Genomic DNA, 18,602 nt, shown 5'->3' on the forward strand with positions numbered 1-18,602 from the left:
CCATGCCCTTCATTACCACTAGTTTGGTGGCCTATAAACAACTCCCCCCAGTGTCTGCTGCCCCATGCTGTTTCTTAGCTCCACCCAAACTGATTCAACATTTTGATCCTTCAATCTAAGATCCTCTTTTACTAATGTATTGGTTTTGTCCCTCCCCTTATTAACAGCACTACCCCACCTCATTTTCCTTTTTGCTTATCCTTCCTAAATGATGAATACAAATGAATATTTAGTTCCCAGTTTTGGTCACCCGGTAACCATCTCTCCATAATGGCAATTAAATCATACGCATTTACCTCTATTTGTGCCTTCAAATCATCTACTTTGTTGCGAATACTGCGTGTATTCATTTAGAATGCAGAATAACATTAAAAAGACAAAGTTAAGGGCACTGCAACCCTATTTGTTGGCTTGCCTTTGCTTTGTCTGCCTTTTCATTTCACTTTTCTACTTCCTGTTACCTATTTTGCTTCCCTCTAACCTGAGCTCCCTCTCAGGTTCCCATCTCCCTGCCAATCTAATTTAGATGGTTAGATTCTCTCTTGTTGGAGATGGTCACTGCCTGGCACTTGTGTGGCGCAAATGTAACTTATCCCATACCAGTCCAAACTTGAATGATGTCCAGGTCTTGCTGCAAATGGACATGGACTGCTTCAGTATCTGAAGATTGGCAAATGTTGCTGAACATTGTACAATTATTAGCAAACATCCCCACTTCTGACCTTACGATGGAAGGAAGGTCATTGATGAAGCAGCTGAAGATAGTTGGGCCTAGGACACCACCCTGAGGAACTCCTGCAGTGATGTCCTGGGACTGAGATGATTGACCTCCAACAACTATAACCCTAAGAGAAAACATTCTGTTGTACCCTTTTTTTGAGGCATCAGCTACCAAAGGGAAACAAAGATCTTTTATTTCAATGTAATCTAAGTGCTTCTGTAAGGAATATGGTGCTAGAACGTTCTCGCACTGTGTTTTCACCTTTGTTTTCCCACACATCAGGTCTTCCACCACAGAGGAGTCACTGTTGGTTTCTTTAACAACTTTTACGCTGCAGTCCATACCCCAATAGGACTGTTGATGCCTCACAGCATGGTAGATCATACATAGTTCAGCTGTAGTCACTCCATTGTTTTGAGGCAACTCAGGCAATTTTAAAAAAGTTCAATGATGATGTACCTGCACTTTTTAGTGTTAAATGTTTGCATTTCTGGCAAAACATGTTGATTCACAGCTCCTTTTTCTCAGTGGCTGACATCAATACCGCGTCAACACAAATTGCAGAATGTATGATGCTCTCCCTTCCTGCTATTTGCTATCAAATCACATTCTTTTCACTATTCCAGATTGAACGCCATCTTTCTCTTAAGCATTTTGAATTGACATAAGTCAGGGTGTGGGTGTGATGGGGATAACACTATTGATATTGATATCAGTCAACAAGGCTGGTAGGAACAGGGTGACGCCATTTTGAGGGCGTCATCAAAATCATAGGACCTCAGTGTCACAGATCATGTTTTTTTTCTTTATTCTTTCATTGGATGTGGGCATTGCAGGCAAGGCCAGCATTTGTTGTCCATCACTAATTGTCCTTGAACTAAATGGCTTGCTAGATCATTTCAGAGGGCAGTTAAGAATCAACCACATTCTGTAACATGTCGGCCAGACAAGGAAAGACAGCAGATTTCCTTCACTAAAGGAAATTAGTGAATCAAATGGGTTTTTATGACGATCGATGATAATTTCACTATTAGTGAGGCTAGCATTCAATTCTAGAAGTTATTAATTGAATTCAAATTGCGCCAGCAGCTCGTGGTGGGATTTGAACCCGTGTCCCAAGAATATTAGCCTGGCCCACACTAGTCCAGTGACGTTGCTACTATGCTACTATCTCTGAGTCTGGAATCAGGTGTGGAAACTGGAAATGGGGCAGGTTCCAGGCCCTGACCCTTCATGGCGTGCTTTGCCCACTGCAATTTTCCATTCTCCAGGCAATTAAATGCCAGGGAACAAGCTTGCCGTCCAAAAAGGGATGGCAGGCAGGCTCCCGGCACTGCGGAGCCAATGGGAGGCCTGCCAGTACTCAGTGATCAGCAGTCCTACCAGCCGAGGTGGTGTACTGAGGCATGGCTAAAAAATATTTTTAAAATGAGGGGATCAATACTTCAAACTACAAAAAGTGCAAATAATGCAAACAATACAATGCTCAGAATATGTCTTATCAAATTAACCTTCTTTAAGCAGTTTTATGCTAGACATCTCTGTCCAACAATATGTGTATCAGATTTGATGTACTAACCTTAAGTCTGTTCCTACCTCCAATTTCATTAACACAGCTTCAGTGCTGGGTCAGTTATGTGAACTCTTGTGAACCTTGTTTCTGCTTGCCCTTAAACTCTTCATTTATCTAGTTTTATGAAAACCTATGATTGCTTCCCTCAGAAGGCTTAGCGGGTGAACCCATTGTAACACTGAAACATACTGGTCAACCAGTTCAATCACAGGTTTGTGCTGAGTTATGGCTGTTTTCTGGCCAAGGGCAGGAGTCAGACTGTAACAGTTGGCCAGTGTTTGAGTTCCTGATTGCTATCCTCCTGGAAAGCACATCAGGTGACGATGGGATTGCGCCCAAGTGTACTGCCATCCATGGTCAAATAACTTGTCGGCATTTCACCAGATGCAAGTGTTCACTTGACTATCCAGATGCCTGTGATAAACAGCCATTTGAGTTTGGTCCATGAATAATTGTGCCCCAGCCTTAGCCAGCACTTTTAGATCGGCAGAATATTTAGGCAATTTTTTTCCTTATTGAAATGACATTTTGTTCTGGCATATTAAAAAGAAACAATGCAGTTTTGTGTATTCAAATTTGAAAGTAACTGCATGCGCTATGAGTTTTATGCTCATTGAAAATTGTTTCCTAAATCACTTTACTTTAATAAAGTTAGGCATTATTGAAGAACCGGGCAAGGTTTAGCCTATAAGCATATTTATGTTCAACATTGAGCACAATGTGATGGTAACATGAGATCTGTTGGCAGGTGTCCAGTGTCTGGAGGAGCATTTTTGGAGTCAGCTGATTCATTCTGTTGAGTTAAACCCTGTAAATCATGATGTCCCTCTTGGCTCTGACTGGATTTTCCAGAGTGGTCTGAGAAGCCAAACAGGCTAATCTGATTGAGCGAACATTTTTGTCAAATGCAAACTGTCTGAGGAGTTGGGGGGAGACGGCAGGGTGGAGGGGGGATGGGGGAAGTGGCCACTTTAAGCACTTTTGATGGTGAAACAAGTTGCTTGCCGATTCAATTCCTGAACACCATTGTTGGTCAGTGTTTGGCCACTATTTCCCAAACCTTATTAAACATATGAGTTCAGGCTGTCATTCCAGTCACCTGCTCAATCCTCCCTGTAGTGCATTGTGGGCGGACACATCTGATATGCATCTTGAATTCCCCAAAGTCATGTTAACGAGAAGTTTTACAAAGGGGAAGTTGTTAAACAATTTGCCACCATACAGAACAAGGGATAAACGGCAGGGGTTGGACAAGAGAGAATGCTTATGTGTCAGTGGCTGACCTCTTGTTGCAATTCAGTGCTGACCACAGGATTCAGAGCTCATTTCAACTGCAATTTCACATTTACTGAATACCAAGACACTGGAGCCACTTTAATAAGTGAATAACTTTTTGATTAATTCTTCCATTTAGTTCTAGCTTTTTGAGGTGAGCCAATTGACAGATCTAACTAAAGATCATACAGGAAATGCAGTGAGTCCTATTTCCGAGTCAAGTGAATTAATATAAGACTACACTAAAAGCTTAATTAACTCCCAAGTTCTCAATGTTTCTTTAATATTCACTCCTGAATTTCTGGACTGCTGACCGCAAAGCATAGATTATCACAGAAAACTGGTTTTAATAAATTTGACTTGCACAATATTCTGTGTATTGCATCCCAAATTAACTGGGCATGATTAAGCCTTATACTTTGCCTTTGTATTAATGGAACGGGCAAACTCAAAAAGCCAGAATTCATGCTTTATTTCCTGTTAATAATGACATTTAGCACTGTGAAGCGTTGGTATATTACGAGTGACTACATTGCTTAAAGTGTCCTGGCCAACACCCTTCGACCAATAAACCAAATTGCAACTGGTGGAACTTTGCTGTGTGTAAATTGGCTGCTGTGTTTCCGACACTACAACAGTAACTGAACTTGAAAAGTACTTAATTGGCTGTAAAGTGCTTTGCGGCATTCTTAGATTGTGAAAGGCGCCATATAAATGTCACTTCTTTCTTTTTATCTAATGACATCACCAGTCTGCCATCGTTTAAAATCTGAGAGTGAGATAACCCTTACTGTTATGAAGAACACAATTTGTTGCATTTAGCTGAACAGGAAAGTTCTGTGGTCACTTGGAAAGGGATTGTTAATTATTGATAGGTGGTTAAGTAAAAGCTCTGTCAAGCAATTAAGTGAGGAAGGCTTCATTAACTGAACAAATAGCTGCTGAATGCAGCTGACACTCCGAAAGTTAATCGTGTGTAACCTACAAAAACAGAACTTTTATTTTATTTTTCCCCTATAAACTACCTCGCTTTACTCAAAACAAACAAAGGCCCTGTTCTGTCGGAGGTCGTTTTTACAGCTGTTTCTGTTACTTCTTGCATGCCAGCCATTGATTGATAAACTTTGCTTATTTATGAATTGGCTAGGTCAAGACCTGCAGCCCTGAGAAAAAGGATATCGTCGTTCGAAGACATCTCTTTTTTGATTGGGCGGTGTTATTAATAAGCCAAGCTGCATAATACTGGAATCTTTTCTATTATTTGTATTCTTGGAAAAATATGTATAGCATTCTGAGTTAAATACTTATGCTTGGCGTATTCTGAAGATTCATATATTCATAAGGTTCAGCTTCATATGCTCCATCTATTAGCATTTACCCCTGTTACAAGAAATTGTCTCCTGTACTCTTTAGCCTGAAGCACTGACTGCCAGCATATGTGAAAGTTCATAATAGTTTTGGTTATCTCAATTCGTTGGCTGTTCTTGACATGTGCACCTCAACAATAAATGTGCTAGCTATTCAAGTAAGAAACATCACAGCTAATTCTGTCTCTCATCTGGCATCTACATTTGACCACTCCCTGCAGGGTGTTGTTGGACGCCAATAAGCATCGAGAATACTTGGCCTATTTTCCTCTCCATAACCCAGGATAGCAAGGTCATTGACTTTGCTGAGATCAGCTAACTCAATATGGGCAGAGGATGGGACCTGAAACTCTTTTCATCTCTACGTAGTTTAGCTACTCACTAGGTAATTTTATGTGCTATGGTTGGATGCGCAGCCGACCCAAACTAGCACGACATCGCACAAGAAAATGTCGGGCGGGCGTCCCGACGTCATAGCGATGTCGTGCCATATCGCGGTCAGCGAGCATGCGCGGGAGTTGGAAGCACGCCTGTCAAGAATCAATGTTCCAATTAAGCCGATTAAAGCCCCAATCGACCAGAATTTTTAGTGGCTGTGCTCTTCTACGCTTGGCGCATGGGCCAATCAGCATTCAGGTTTATGCATCATTCTCAATCCAGGGCGGGGTAAAATGCCCAGAAGATGTTTGAAGGTTGAGGAGTTATGAGCACTGCTGTCAGTTGTTTGTAGTTGCATTAGAGATAGCTTGTGGCATTTTTTGTGCGTAAATATTCATTGAACAATACTGCAGCTCCCTGAGGCATCTCCACAGCTGTTTTTGTAAACCGTCCGCCCGCACCCTCACTTGTCTCAGCGGCTGCCCTCTTCCTGTTTCCCCCCACTCCCGGCAGCGCTGAGCCTCTCTCAGTGCGTGTTTCACACTGTCCGCCAGTTAATTGGCCAGCCAGCGTGAAATCACATATCCATTGCGATCGTGACCAGAAGTGCATATCGGCGTCAACGAGGGCTAACTACATACAATTCTCGCTTAAGAAGAGAGGAGCAGCTGGAACAAGCAGACGGTTTCACTACCATTACAGGCTGCTCCATAGTGCATGCACCTTTGATTGCACATACGTTGCTTTGCAGGCACTGCATGTCAACTCTGCCCAAGACCAGAACTAAAAAGGATTCCACTTTTTCAAAGTCCAGCTGGCATGTGACTATAGACACCGAATCATGCAGGTCAATGCCTGATATCCTAGCCACAGTCATGATGCCTTTATTCTGCGGCAGACCACTGCATCACCTGCATTGGAGCCATCACAGCAAGCCACGAGCTGAATAAAAGCAAATGTTGGAAATCTGAAATATAAACAGAAAGCGCTGGAAAACTCAGCAGCTCTGGCAGCATCTGTGGAGAGAGAGACAGAGTTAACGTTTCAAGTCCATATGACCCTTCTTCAATCCAGAGGAAGAATCATATGGACTCAAAATGTTAATTCTGTTTCTCTCTCCACAGATGCTACCAGACTTGCTGAGTTTTCATAGCATTTTCTGTTTTTATTTAAGCCACTGGGTGATGTGGCTATCCATAGGCAACATGGCTGATAACTCCAGTACACAACCCATACACACATGTGCAGCCTGCACTCAATGAAGTCCATGCTGCCATAAAATACATGATAGAACAGACCACTGGCCTGACAAACAATGCTTCTGCTGTCTGGACCGCTCGAGAGGAGCTCTGCTGTACGTGGCAATGTGGGTATCCAGATTTGTCGTGGTGTGCTGCAGGCTGCACAACCTGACCATCATGAGGGAACAGTCCTTTCACCACCACCGAGCAGCTGAGGAGTAGAAGGAGCAAAGGAGGAAGCAACCTTGAGGCACCTTTCTGGATGGACTACATGTCAGCAAACCATCTATGACAATAAATACAACCCCAATTTCCCAGTCATCCACAGTCCAACACCTTCCCTTCCCTCTCTCTTTGGCCATCACAATGTCGGCTTGGTCACAATGTAAAAATAAAACACAAAATAAACATTCCAAACCAAATGTATATATTAAAACATGTCATATTGCTAATTTGATGATGACTCCTAAAGAAAGGTCATGGATCTGCAACATTACCTGTGTATTTTTCTCCACATATACTGCCAGACCCGCTGAGTATTTCAAGAATTTTCTGTTTTTATTTGGGAAAGGGTGAGGATGTTTCTCTATGGACTGAATTTTCTGGTCAGCGTGCAGGCACACGCCCGACCCTCTCGAGCATAAAATAACGCGATGATGATGTCCGGCAAGCATCCCAACGCTGTCCCACGCTGGCGCGACTTTTCAGTCGGCGGGCAGGCGCAAAAGTCAGAAACGTGCCCACTAACAATTAAGAGGGCAATTAAGCCCATTAAAGTTGCAGTTGTCCCCAATTTTTCGCGGTCCGTCCAACCACATGGTTGGCAGATGGGCAAATTGGCCAGGCGGCCTCTGCATTTTTCAAGAAATCGGGATGAGGTTTCCGTTATTAAATTTAAAAAAATCTATGGATAGAATTTTTATAATGTATATGTTCAGGTGATTGTTTGTGATGCTTGGACAGTTTTGTTCTGATTTTAAAATCTTTATTTCATACTTTTGAAGCCTTCAGCTCCCTGGGGCATTTTCTGCCTTCAGGGAGCTTTCATTCCGCGCTCACCTGCACCCACACTCCACCCGCTCCCCCCTTCCGGCCCCACCCCCGCAGTGCTGAGCATTTCAGCGTGAAATTGCGGTTGGGGGGCCGATCGCGGTTGGCGGTTCCTTCCCCGGCCGCTTCCAAACCCGCCGACCGGAAAATTCTGCCCAATGTTTCTATTAAGGTGTGATGCTGAAGTGGGATACAGGGAATTTTTGTTTTCATCTGAGTGTGTTATACTTAACCTTGGTGTCCTCTTAAATTTAAATTGGGTGAGACATCCTTCATTTTGCAGGAGGCAAGTGCAGCAATGCATTTAGTCAACTTAAATGGCTTTGCTACCTTAAAGCCACTAGCTGAGAGTGGCAAGTGATGGGCAGCCCTGCATCATTCCCAAGCAGATAAATATTCACGTGTTTCAGGTACTTAGGGGAGGCTACATCAGCCCGGAGATCAACTTGTAGGAACACGTGAACACATTTTTGCTGAGCATTTAAAAAAAGAAACTGAGGAGAGATTTACTTCACAGCGTGAACTGTGAGAATGACAATCACAAACATTCTAAGGAAAATGCTTATTCCCCTGAGTGAATCCAAATCTGCTGATATGTCACAAGGTTACAACCACCATCATCATGTGATAACTGATTTGATTTATAAATCCAACCTAACCTTTTGCACCAGGTCCTAGTGCTGAAGGGAACAATCAGTTAGCTACACAATGAATCTATCTAACCTCGGAGTAAAAATTCACATATTAAAAATATTCTGCTCAAGTTTGCAACAAATTAAGCAAGGGAATTGATCTCAGATACCTCATTAACAGTAAGGGCACGATGTGAAACATGTTTGGATAAAGTCAGTAGGCATTCTTGACAAAAAATGTTAGTGCCAAATCAAACACAGCCATCGTTGAATGCAAAAAGGACAGCTATCCTGCAGAAATTAGCCGGTTGTGCCTTCTCATTATGGCTGCTGACAAACACAGATGTTATAGCTTGGCTCCTGTATCACCAGACTGCCTTCCTCACCATTGAAATGTATGAGAAAAGCACTCATGGATGTTAGTTGCTGTATAGTTTTTATACCTTATCCACAACATTATTATTATTATATGGGTGACTAAAATGGTATGGCAGCATGAATTGTTTGTTTTGCTGAATATAGCATTTTTGGCCATTTCATTTGCAAGCACAGATGCCCAAAGGGCAATTAAGTTGAGGTTTGTGCACATGTTCACCATTATCAAAATGCAACTCAAACCAGTTTTTTCCCCTGTTTGGTACATTTTATGGCTAATAAATACAATTCATCTGGAGTGAATTGTACCAATTACAAAAGCCTCACAAATGAAAGCTTGTTACTTGTTAGGTATGCAGAAAGGTTTCTGAATTGAAACCATACTGCGCAATATTAGTAAGGAGTATATTAATACGTTTGCATGAGTTTCCTCTGCTATGTTAACAGTCATTAAACCATATTAAAACAAATAGATTGATGCTTTTATTACAATATTGTGCAAGTCTGTCAACTCACTGGAGCTAACTGCACTGACGTATCAATATGCTTGATATAGATTTCTGATTGGTTTATGCTCTACTAATCCTGGTTTGCTGATGACAACAACTTGTATTTTACATAGAGCCCTTAACATATAAAAAGGTCCCAAGGTACATCACGGAGGAAGAATGGAATAGGTGCTGAGCAACAATGTGAGAGAGAGGAGAGCTGGTAAAACTTAGTCCAAGAGATAGGCATCGAACTTTTTGTTAAAAAAATGTTGCAAAATAACTCCACAATGTGACTGGGACTGCTACCCATGGGTTTCTAAAAAAAATTCAATTGTTAATGCTGTATAGTTCACCACTACATAAAGCAATACATTTATATTTTGACAAGCAGGAGTTCATTTTTAATCTAAATTTTAATACTTGGATTTACTCACGCTAAGCTCCAGAGTAAATGCATATATTTATTACCACATATAAATCTAGATATATTCAACTAGTGCCCCATTTCTGCTCAACAGATGAATCATTGCTGTTTGCATCCCATCAATTCTATATATTTCACTGATTTAACCTACAACCTGCATACGTTTTGTGTCTTCACAGAATCATTGTTTGCTGAATCACAGCTGTCCACTGGATCGCATCTCAGTATCATCATGGCTTTAGAAATGGAGCAAAAAGTAAGCAAGCTGACTTTCGGATTTCAGCGCAGCTCAACCTCGGATGATGATTCTGGCTGTGTTTTGGAAGAGTATGCATGGGTTCCACCCGGTCTAAAGCCAGAACAGGTAGGCCAGCCTGATCTTTCTCACATACATCAAATATAATTTTTGGAAGGGCCATTTGATAATGTGGGTAGATCAGGAGGTGAGAGAGAGCCTCTGGATAAATCCAGTCTAAAATAAAATCCTCTTCCTCCCCCCAACAAACCATCTCCTTAAATAGTTTATCTTTAAATCCCTTATTTAAGACTTCATCTTCACCTCAATGCTGCTCTCCTTTCAGGGAAGCAATACTGGTCCAACCCAAATGCTTGTGCATAGCACATCCCCACCTACTATTGTTATTCTACTTTGTCTGATGGGAGAGAACTCAATATCATGTTATTTATTTCCCCAACACAAAGCATGCTGACGATAGATGCTCTATTCAGTGGGCAAGGAGGGAATAGGCAAAAGCGTGCAGTTAGAGGAGGGCTTTGAATGTAAATGGGAAGTATCAACACTGTAACACAAGAGACAACTGAGCCACTCTCAACAACTTAATTGTTCTAAGATTTTTTTAAAAAAAGCAACCATAATCATCATTAACATTTTAAAAGACACTCCGCATTTTTAAAGCGTGACCATTTGCCATAATTAAGAGTAATAGCTAGAATCTCTTGGGAAGTGTTATAACATTATAAAATTAGCTTGATACATTTCTGATGCATCACATATATAATTATAAAAGGCCCAAGAAAATAATCTTTCAACTTTGATTCCACCCTTACAACACTATCCTGCTGTGCCCACTGTTTAGCGCAAAGGCTGGCAATTGTTTTATTATGTGTTGCTGCTCTCTCACAATAGCTGGGCTAAAAATATCATGGTATATTGTGTTGGAAATTATACTTTTAAAACCTACTGAATAAACGAAAGGACAGTGTTTGTACCCAGTGAAGTAAAGTCATCATTTCCCACCTTGAAAACTGGCACCTCAAGTAACCCATTGATTTTCCCTTAATCTGTATGGAACGAATGACTTCTGTTAAAGGAATGTTTCAAGCGAATGCTTTATGTGAAAAGACAGGGTGTTGAAGTAGACTGAAAAGCACTGCGCACAGTTAACCTTTTCTGAAAGTAATTTATTGTCCAATAATCGGGCATGAACTTTAAAGAATGAGGCACTGTTGAATTTTTGATGAATTGTACAGGTGCAGCTTTTGAAAATGGGTGATTGTTTTAGATGCAAGTCCCTTTTACAAACTGACAGTTACTGAACGACAATGTATGTTGACATGCCCCATCTGAAAACTGCACGATGAACCTTTCAGAGTCTTGCCTTGCCATTGAATTAAATCGCACTGCGCAAGTGACACTTAATAAGATGGTTGGAAGGAAAAACATGTTATTGTCACAGACATGTAATCTTATAAAATCCTAAGCACATAAATGAGATTGATGCTTTCCTGTCAGGAAAAGGACTCACATAGTTTAACTAAGCTTCTTTAAAAATCTTAATCAAACATACAAGCACAGATAACAGCTCATTGCAAAGCAGTACAGCAGTTGAAGATTGGGCACATGTTTTGAAGATTTTTAGTTGGTAGGTCAACAATGGATTTAGCTGTTCTTGAGCAGGTTTGCTAGATTTTTTAAGTGTTTCATGATTCGCAGATTTCCACTGGCGAGCTCAAACTGCAGCCATGAAATGTCAATATTACGATAATGTCACAGGTTATCTGAGAGTTGCATTATCAGGCCTCACTCACCTATTCAAGGTTCTGTCATGCATTTTATGGATACTTTTCAGTTAACTATATTGCAAAATAACTTTTATCTTATTCACAAACTGCAAATAGTACTGTTTAAGAAGAAGAATGACATCATTCCCAGTCTTTCGTCTGTTTTTTCAAAGTTACCATTTTGATTTGATAGACATAAACATCACTCCAAATCATCTGCCTTATTTTATTTGGATAAACTGGTAGTATTCAGTTAATGGATTGATGCTCAAAAGGGCATGGTTCAGTTCGCGGTCATGAAGTATTACTTCTGGTGAAAGCCTGAGGGCTGAATTTTAACTATCAGACCACTCCACAGCAGGCAGTCATGATGATAACCTGCATCGCTCTGTCTCAGCTCAACTATTTAAAGGGACCCTGGGAGGGTTAGAATGGAAGTACTGTCCAGGTGTCAAAACTTGACAGATGGGCTGTCACCATGGAAAGGCAGCACTACTAAAATGCATGCCCGGTGCTGCAAGCTGGAAGGGCCAGGAGGGAAATTCTACTCCCCTGCATAGAGGAGGAATAAGGAAGCCTCAGGGAACCAGCATGATGTGGCTGAGGAGGCCGGCAGAAGGAGTGTGGAGTCTTGCTCCAAGATATAGTGCCAAAAGAGGTATAATGGCCTGATCAAAGCAGGAATGGTAAGTGGCATAGCACATTCAAGTGTAAGTCCCCTCAATCTGCCATCCCCAGTCTTCACCTGCGTATCACTCCTCAGACCAACAAACCTTCCAGGTGCACATATCCTTCTCTCGAGTCTCCTCCTGATGTCCCCATCAACAAGCCACCACTGACATTCACCCGCATCTTGCAAACATAAGAAATAGGAACAGGAGGAGGCCATTCGGCCCCTCGGGCCTGCTCTACCATTCAATAAGATCATGGCTGATCTGACTGCGTTTTGAATTCCACATTCCCATCTACCCCTATAACATTTGATTCCCGTGCCTAACAAGAATCTATTCACCTCCGCCTTAAAAACATTTAATGACACCACCTCCACTGCTTCTGAGAATTCCAAAGTCACACAACCCTGAGAACAAAAATTTCTCCTCATCTCTATCCTAAAAGGGTGACCCCAATTGTAAAATAGTGCCCCCTAGTTCTGGACTCACCTGCAAGAGAAAACATCCTTTCCTTTGTCAAGGCCATTCAGGATCTTATATTCTTCAATCAAATCACCCCTCATTCATCTAAACTCCAGTGGAAACAAGCCCAGTCTGTCCAACCTTTCCTCATAAGTCAACCCGTTCATTCCAGCTATCAATCTAGTGATTAAAGCATATAAGATCCTGAACGGTACCAACAAGTAGACATGGAAAGGATGTTTCTTCTTGTGAGTGAATCCAGAACTGAGGGTCACTGTTTTAAAAATTAGGGGTCGCCCTTTTAGGACAGAGATGAGGAGAATTTTTTTTCCCTCAGAGGGTTGTGCAACTTTGGAACTCTCTGCCTCAGAAGGTGGTGGAGGCGGGGTCATTGAATATTTTTAAGGCAGAGGTAGATGATTCTTGTTAGGCAAGGGAATCAAAGTTTATTGGGGGGTAGATGGGAATGTAGAATTCGAAGCACAAACAGATCAGCCATGGTCTTATTGAATGGTGGAGCAAGCTCAAGGGGCCGAATGACCTACTTCTGCTCCTATTTCGTTTGTTGATAAGTTCATAAATGTCCTCTCAACTGCCTCCAATACATTTACATCCTACCTTAAATAAGGAGACCAAACTGCACACAGTATTCGAGATGTGGTCTCAGCAATGCCCTGCATAGCTGAAGCTTAACATCCATCCTTTTAAGTTAAATTCCTCCCGTAATAAAGAATAGCATTCCATTAGCCTTCTTAATTACTTGCTGTATCTGCATACTAACTTCTTGTAACTCATGCACTAGAATACCTAGATCCCGCCACACCTTGGAATTCTGTAGTTGTTCTCCAATTAAGTAATACTCTGCTTTTTTATTATTCCTGCCAAAATGAACAACTTCGCATTTTCCCACATTACACTCCATCTGCCAGATTTTTGCCCCCTCACTCAACTTATCTATATCCTTCTGCAACCTTCTTATGTCCTCTTCACAACATACTTTCCTACCTATCTTTGTGTCATCTGCAAATTTAGCTACCATGCCTTCACTTCCCTCATCTAAGTCATTAATATAAATTGTTAAAACGTTGAGGTCCCAGCACAGACACCTGCGGGACTCCACTCGGCATATCCTGCCAATCAGAAAAGACCCACTTATGCATACTCTCTGTTTTCTGCTAGCCAACCAATCTTCTATCCACGCTAATATGTTACCACCTACACCATGAGCTTATATTTTCCTCAATAAGCTTGGATGTGGCACCTTACCAAATGCCTTTAAGAAATCCAAGTACAGTACATCTACAGTCTCCCCTTTATCAACAGCCCACGTTACTTCTTCAAAGAACTCCAATAAATTGGTTAAACATGATTTCCCTTTCACAAAACCTTGTTGAATCTTCCCAATTACCTGAGTTTTTCTAAGTGCCCAGCTAAAACCTCCTTAATGATGGATTCTAACACCTTCCCACGACAGACGTCAAGCTAACTAGTCTATAGCTTCCTGTTTTCTGCCTCCCTCCTTTCTTGAACAGAGGGGTTATATTTGCTACTTTTCAGTCTGGTGGAACCTTTCCAGAATCTAGCGAATTTTGGAAAATTAACACCAGCGCATCTACTACCTCATTAGCCACCTCTTTTAAGACCCTAGGATGAAGTCCATCAGGACCTGGAGACTTGTCAGCCCGCAGCTCCATCAGTTTGTTCAGTACCACTTCCTAGTGATTGTAATTGCACCAATTTCCTCTCTCCCTTCCACTTCCTGATTTATAGTTATTACTGGGATGTTTTTTGTATCCTCTATAGTGAAGACAGAAGCAAAATATTTGTTCATTACATCCACCATTTCCTTATCTACTATTAACTCCCCTGTCTCGCTCTCTAGAGGCCCAATGCTCACTTTAATTACTCTTTTCCTTTTTAAATGCCTGTAGAAACTCTTACCATCAGTTTTTACATTTCTAGCTAGCTTTTTCTTGTAATCTAATTTCTATCTCCTCATTAACATTTCAGTCATTCTATGCCGTTCTTTATATTCTGACCAATCATCTGACCTGCCACTCATCTTTGTGCAGTTATATGCTTTTTCCTTAAGTTTGATGCTTTACTTAACTTCTTTAGCGAAGCACAGATGGTGGGTCCTCCCCTTAGAGTTTTTCTTTATAGTAGGAATATACATATTCTGAGTATTTTGAAATATCCCCTTAAATGTCTGCCACTGCTTCCCCATTCATCTATGCTCTAGCCTAGCATCTCAGTTTACTTCAGCTAGCTTAGTTTTCATGCCCACATAGTTGCCCTTATTTAAGTTTAAAATACTAGTCTTAGACCCACTCTTCTCCCTTTCAAACTGGATGTAAAATTCAATCATATTGTAGTCGCTACTACCTATGGGTGCCTTTACTCTGAGGTAATGAATTAATCCTGTCACATCACACAATACCAAGTCAAATATAACTTACTCTCTGGTTGGTTCTAGAATGTGCTGCTCTAAAAAAACTATCTCAAATGCAACCTATGAACTCCTCATCCAGGCTACTACTGCCAATCTTATTTTTCCAGTTTATATGTAGAATAAAATCACCCATGATTATTGCTGTCCCTTCATCACAACCACCCGATATCTCTTCTTGTATACCTTGTCCTACATTTCGGTTACTTTTAGGGGGCCTACAGACCACTCCAACTAGTGACTTCTTTCCCCTACTATTCCTCATCTCCCCTCAAACCAATTCAACATCCTGATCTCCTGAACCAAGGTCATCTCTAACAATCGCACCAATGCCATTCTTGATCACCAATACTATCCCTCCACCTTTACCTAGCTTCCTATTCTTCTTGAATACCGTATACCCCTCAATACTCAGGACCCAATCCTTGTCATCCGGCAGCCACGTCTCCATAATGGCTACCAGATCATATCTTTTAACTTCAATGTGCGCTATCAATTCATTTGCTTTGTTATAAATGCCACACACATTCAGATACAGAGCCTTTAGTTTTGCCCTTCTGTTATCTTTGTAACATCTAGTGTTGACTGTTGATGCATTTCTTTTTCCTCTCTGTCCCTTCCTGTCATTCTCTGACTCTCATTTTCCATATTACAATTTTGCTCTCCTGCCTTGACTCTACACCTTGATTTGCTGCATCTACCCAAGCTTGATCCCTCACCACCGTTCCCCCCGCCCCCTGTTTATTTTAAGCCCTCTCTGCTTTCCTAGTTAATGCAGCTCATTAAAACTGGCCCCAGCATGGTTCAGCTGTGGGCTATCCCAATGGTACAGGCCCCACTTTCCCCAGTACTGGTGCCAGTGCCCATGAATTGGAATCCACTTCTCCCACACCAGTCTTTGACCCACGCATTCATCTCTCTAGTCTTATTTGCCCTATGCCAATTTACATGTGGCTCAGGTAATAATGCAGAGATTATTAGATTATCACCTTTGAGATTCTGCTTCTTAATTTGGTACCTCGCTCCTCATACTGACTATGCAAAACCTCTTTCCTTGTCCTGCCTATGTCATTGGTACCTACCTGGACCATGACAGCTGGATCCTCCCCCTCCCACCACAAGTTCCTCTCCAGCCCTGAGCAGATGTCCTGAACCCTGACACTGGGCATGCAACACAGCCTTCTACGCACTTGCTCTTGGATGCAGAGAACAGTGTCAACCCCCCTCACTATACTGTCCCCAATAATTTATTTTTATTTTTTCATCGGACGAGGGCGTTTCTGACAAGGCCAACATTTGTTGCCCATCCTTAATTGCCCTTGAACTGAGTGGCTTGCTAGGCCATTTCAGAGGGCAGTTAAGAGTCAACCACATGACTGTGGGTCTGGAATCACATGTAGGCCAGACCAGGTAAAGATGGCAGATTTCCTTCCCTAAAGGGGGTTCATGAACCAGATGGGGTTTTACAATTGATAATAATTTCATGGTCACCATTACTGACTAGCTCTATATTCCAGATTTATTTATTGAATTCAGATTCCACCAGCTTCAGCAGTGGGATTTGAACCCATAGCCCTAGTGCATTAGCTTGGGTATCAGTACTACTAGCCCAGTGAATTTACCACTAGGCCACTATCTCCCACTATATGCAAATGAAGTTCCCAAAATGGTTCGTTGGGAATCTCAAACCGCCTTTAACCCGCCTTGAAAGTCGAGGGAAAAAAATTCCAATAGTTTACATCGGGGAACAAATATTTTGCCCCCCCACCAAATTAAGTGCCCCTGCCCGCCACAGCACAATACCAGCTGCTGGTGAGAGCAGGAAGTTCAACCCCAGAAGTCCAACGGAGAGCTTAAGGGGCTCCCTTGCTGTTTTGAAGGCTGACAGTTAGAAAGTGCAAATATAAGGCAAAAAACTCCCAAGTTTGCAGAAATTACCTCCAACGTCTTGGAAATTATCTCCAAATGAGTGAAAGCACACTCTCAGATCAAGCCCAATAAGCAGTCTGCCTGTAGCTTTGCTGCTTATGCAAGTAAGCAGATGTCATATCTCAGCATTTAAAGCCTTTCTTGCCTGTCAATTGTTCAGCCCTGTCTTCTCCCCTTGTTCTAACTGGCAAGTTCCAGGAAGCCCAGGAATTACGTGCAGAAAGTTAAAGGCAGAATCCAGGGTTAAAGGTGCAGTCCATTGCCATTTAACAGATTCAAATTGCAGCTCTGCCGGTCCCACGGGAGCTTCCTGCACACAAATACTTTCAGGTCGAAGATGGAAGTCAGCGGATTCTCGCCAGCTTCCTAACATTCCGACAATTTCTCATCTTTAAACCTGCAGCCTGCACATACACCTATGCAGCCTGGCAGATTGACTAGTTCCCTCTGCTGTGAGGGTGGAAACCTTGCTCTCACACATATGTAAATAGTGAAGAAAATTTGCACAAGGCAGAAGAAGCAAATCGTTGCTTAAATTTTTTTAAATTGAGACAATGTAAAAATCCATAAAGCACATCATGAAATGCATGTTTTTTCATGGCAGTGATTTATAGTCACAATTTAATGTAACATTATTTGTTATTCTGGATATACCGTCCCAAGTAAAGGAAGTTCCCTTCACATTTTATTTATAACTGGTGAAGATGTGGCCAGTTCTGAACAGTTCTGTTGACAATGTTTCTTGTGTCAAATTCTGCTCTACTTGAGCCAATTGCCAGTTTGCCTACAAAATGCTGGATCAGGATTCTTCTGGCCTAGACCTTCCATTTCCTCTTGAATCATTCACTCGACTACAGTTGGTTTCTTTCCTATCAAACATCAGTCGAGCATTTAAGGAATTGGACATCAGTACATATGAACAAACTTATGAAAATACGAATTAGGAGTAGGAGTAGGGCATTTGGCCCCTTGAGCCTGTTCTGCCATTCAATGAGATCATGGCTGATCTTCTTGAGACCTCAGCTCCACTTTGCTTCCTTACCCCACTATACCCTTTGACTCCCTTGTCAATCAAGAATCTATCTAGCTCAGCCTTAAAAATATTCAATGACCTTGCCTACACCACTCTCTGGGGAAGAAGAATTCCACAGACTCACAACCCTCTGAGAGAAAATTTCTCCTCATCTCCATCTTAAATAGAAAACCATTTATTTTTAAACTGTGTCCCCTAGTTCTAGTCTGTCCCACAAGGCAAAACATCCTCTCAGCATTCGCCCTGTTAAGTCACCTCAGGATCTAATATGTTTCAATAAGATCGTCTCTCATTCTTCTGAACTCCATTGGATACAAGCCCAACCTGTCCAACCCTTCCTCATAGGATAACCCCCTCGTGCCAGGACTCAGTCGAGTGAACCTTCTCCGAACTGTTTCTAATGCAATTATGTCCTTTCTTAAATAAGGAGACCAAAAGTGTACACGGTACTTAGATGTGGTCTGAGAACTGTGATTTATAGATCAGTGGTAACTCGATAGGCTTTATAC

General features: G+C 41.7%; 1 protein-coding gene across 3 annotated transcripts in view; it reads left to right on the forward strand.

Annotated features, from left to right (window-relative positions):
- The window catches only part of prickle1b (prickle homolog 1b), a 194,401-nt gene that overhangs the window by 145,580 nt on the left and 30,219 nt on the right, over positions 1 to 18,602 (forward strand). For all 3 annotated transcript variants that reach the window (XM_078568443.1, XM_078568445.1, XM_078568444.1), the window contains exon 2: positions 9,707 to 9,891. In XM_078568443.1, coding sequence (XP_078424569.1) covers positions 9,760 to 9,891 — 132 coding nt within the window. In that variant the 5' untranslated portion in view covers positions 9,707 to 9,759. The remainder of the gene's footprint in view (positions 1 to 9,706; positions 9,892 to 18,602) is intronic.

Source organism: Cetorhinus maximus, chromosome 22 (genome assembly GCF_964194155.1).
Source record: "Cetorhinus maximus chromosome 22, sCetMax3.hap1.1, whole genome shotgun sequence".
NCBI classification, from domain to species: Eukaryota; Metazoa; Chordata; class Chondrichthyes; order Lamniformes; family Cetorhinidae; genus Cetorhinus; species Cetorhinus maximus.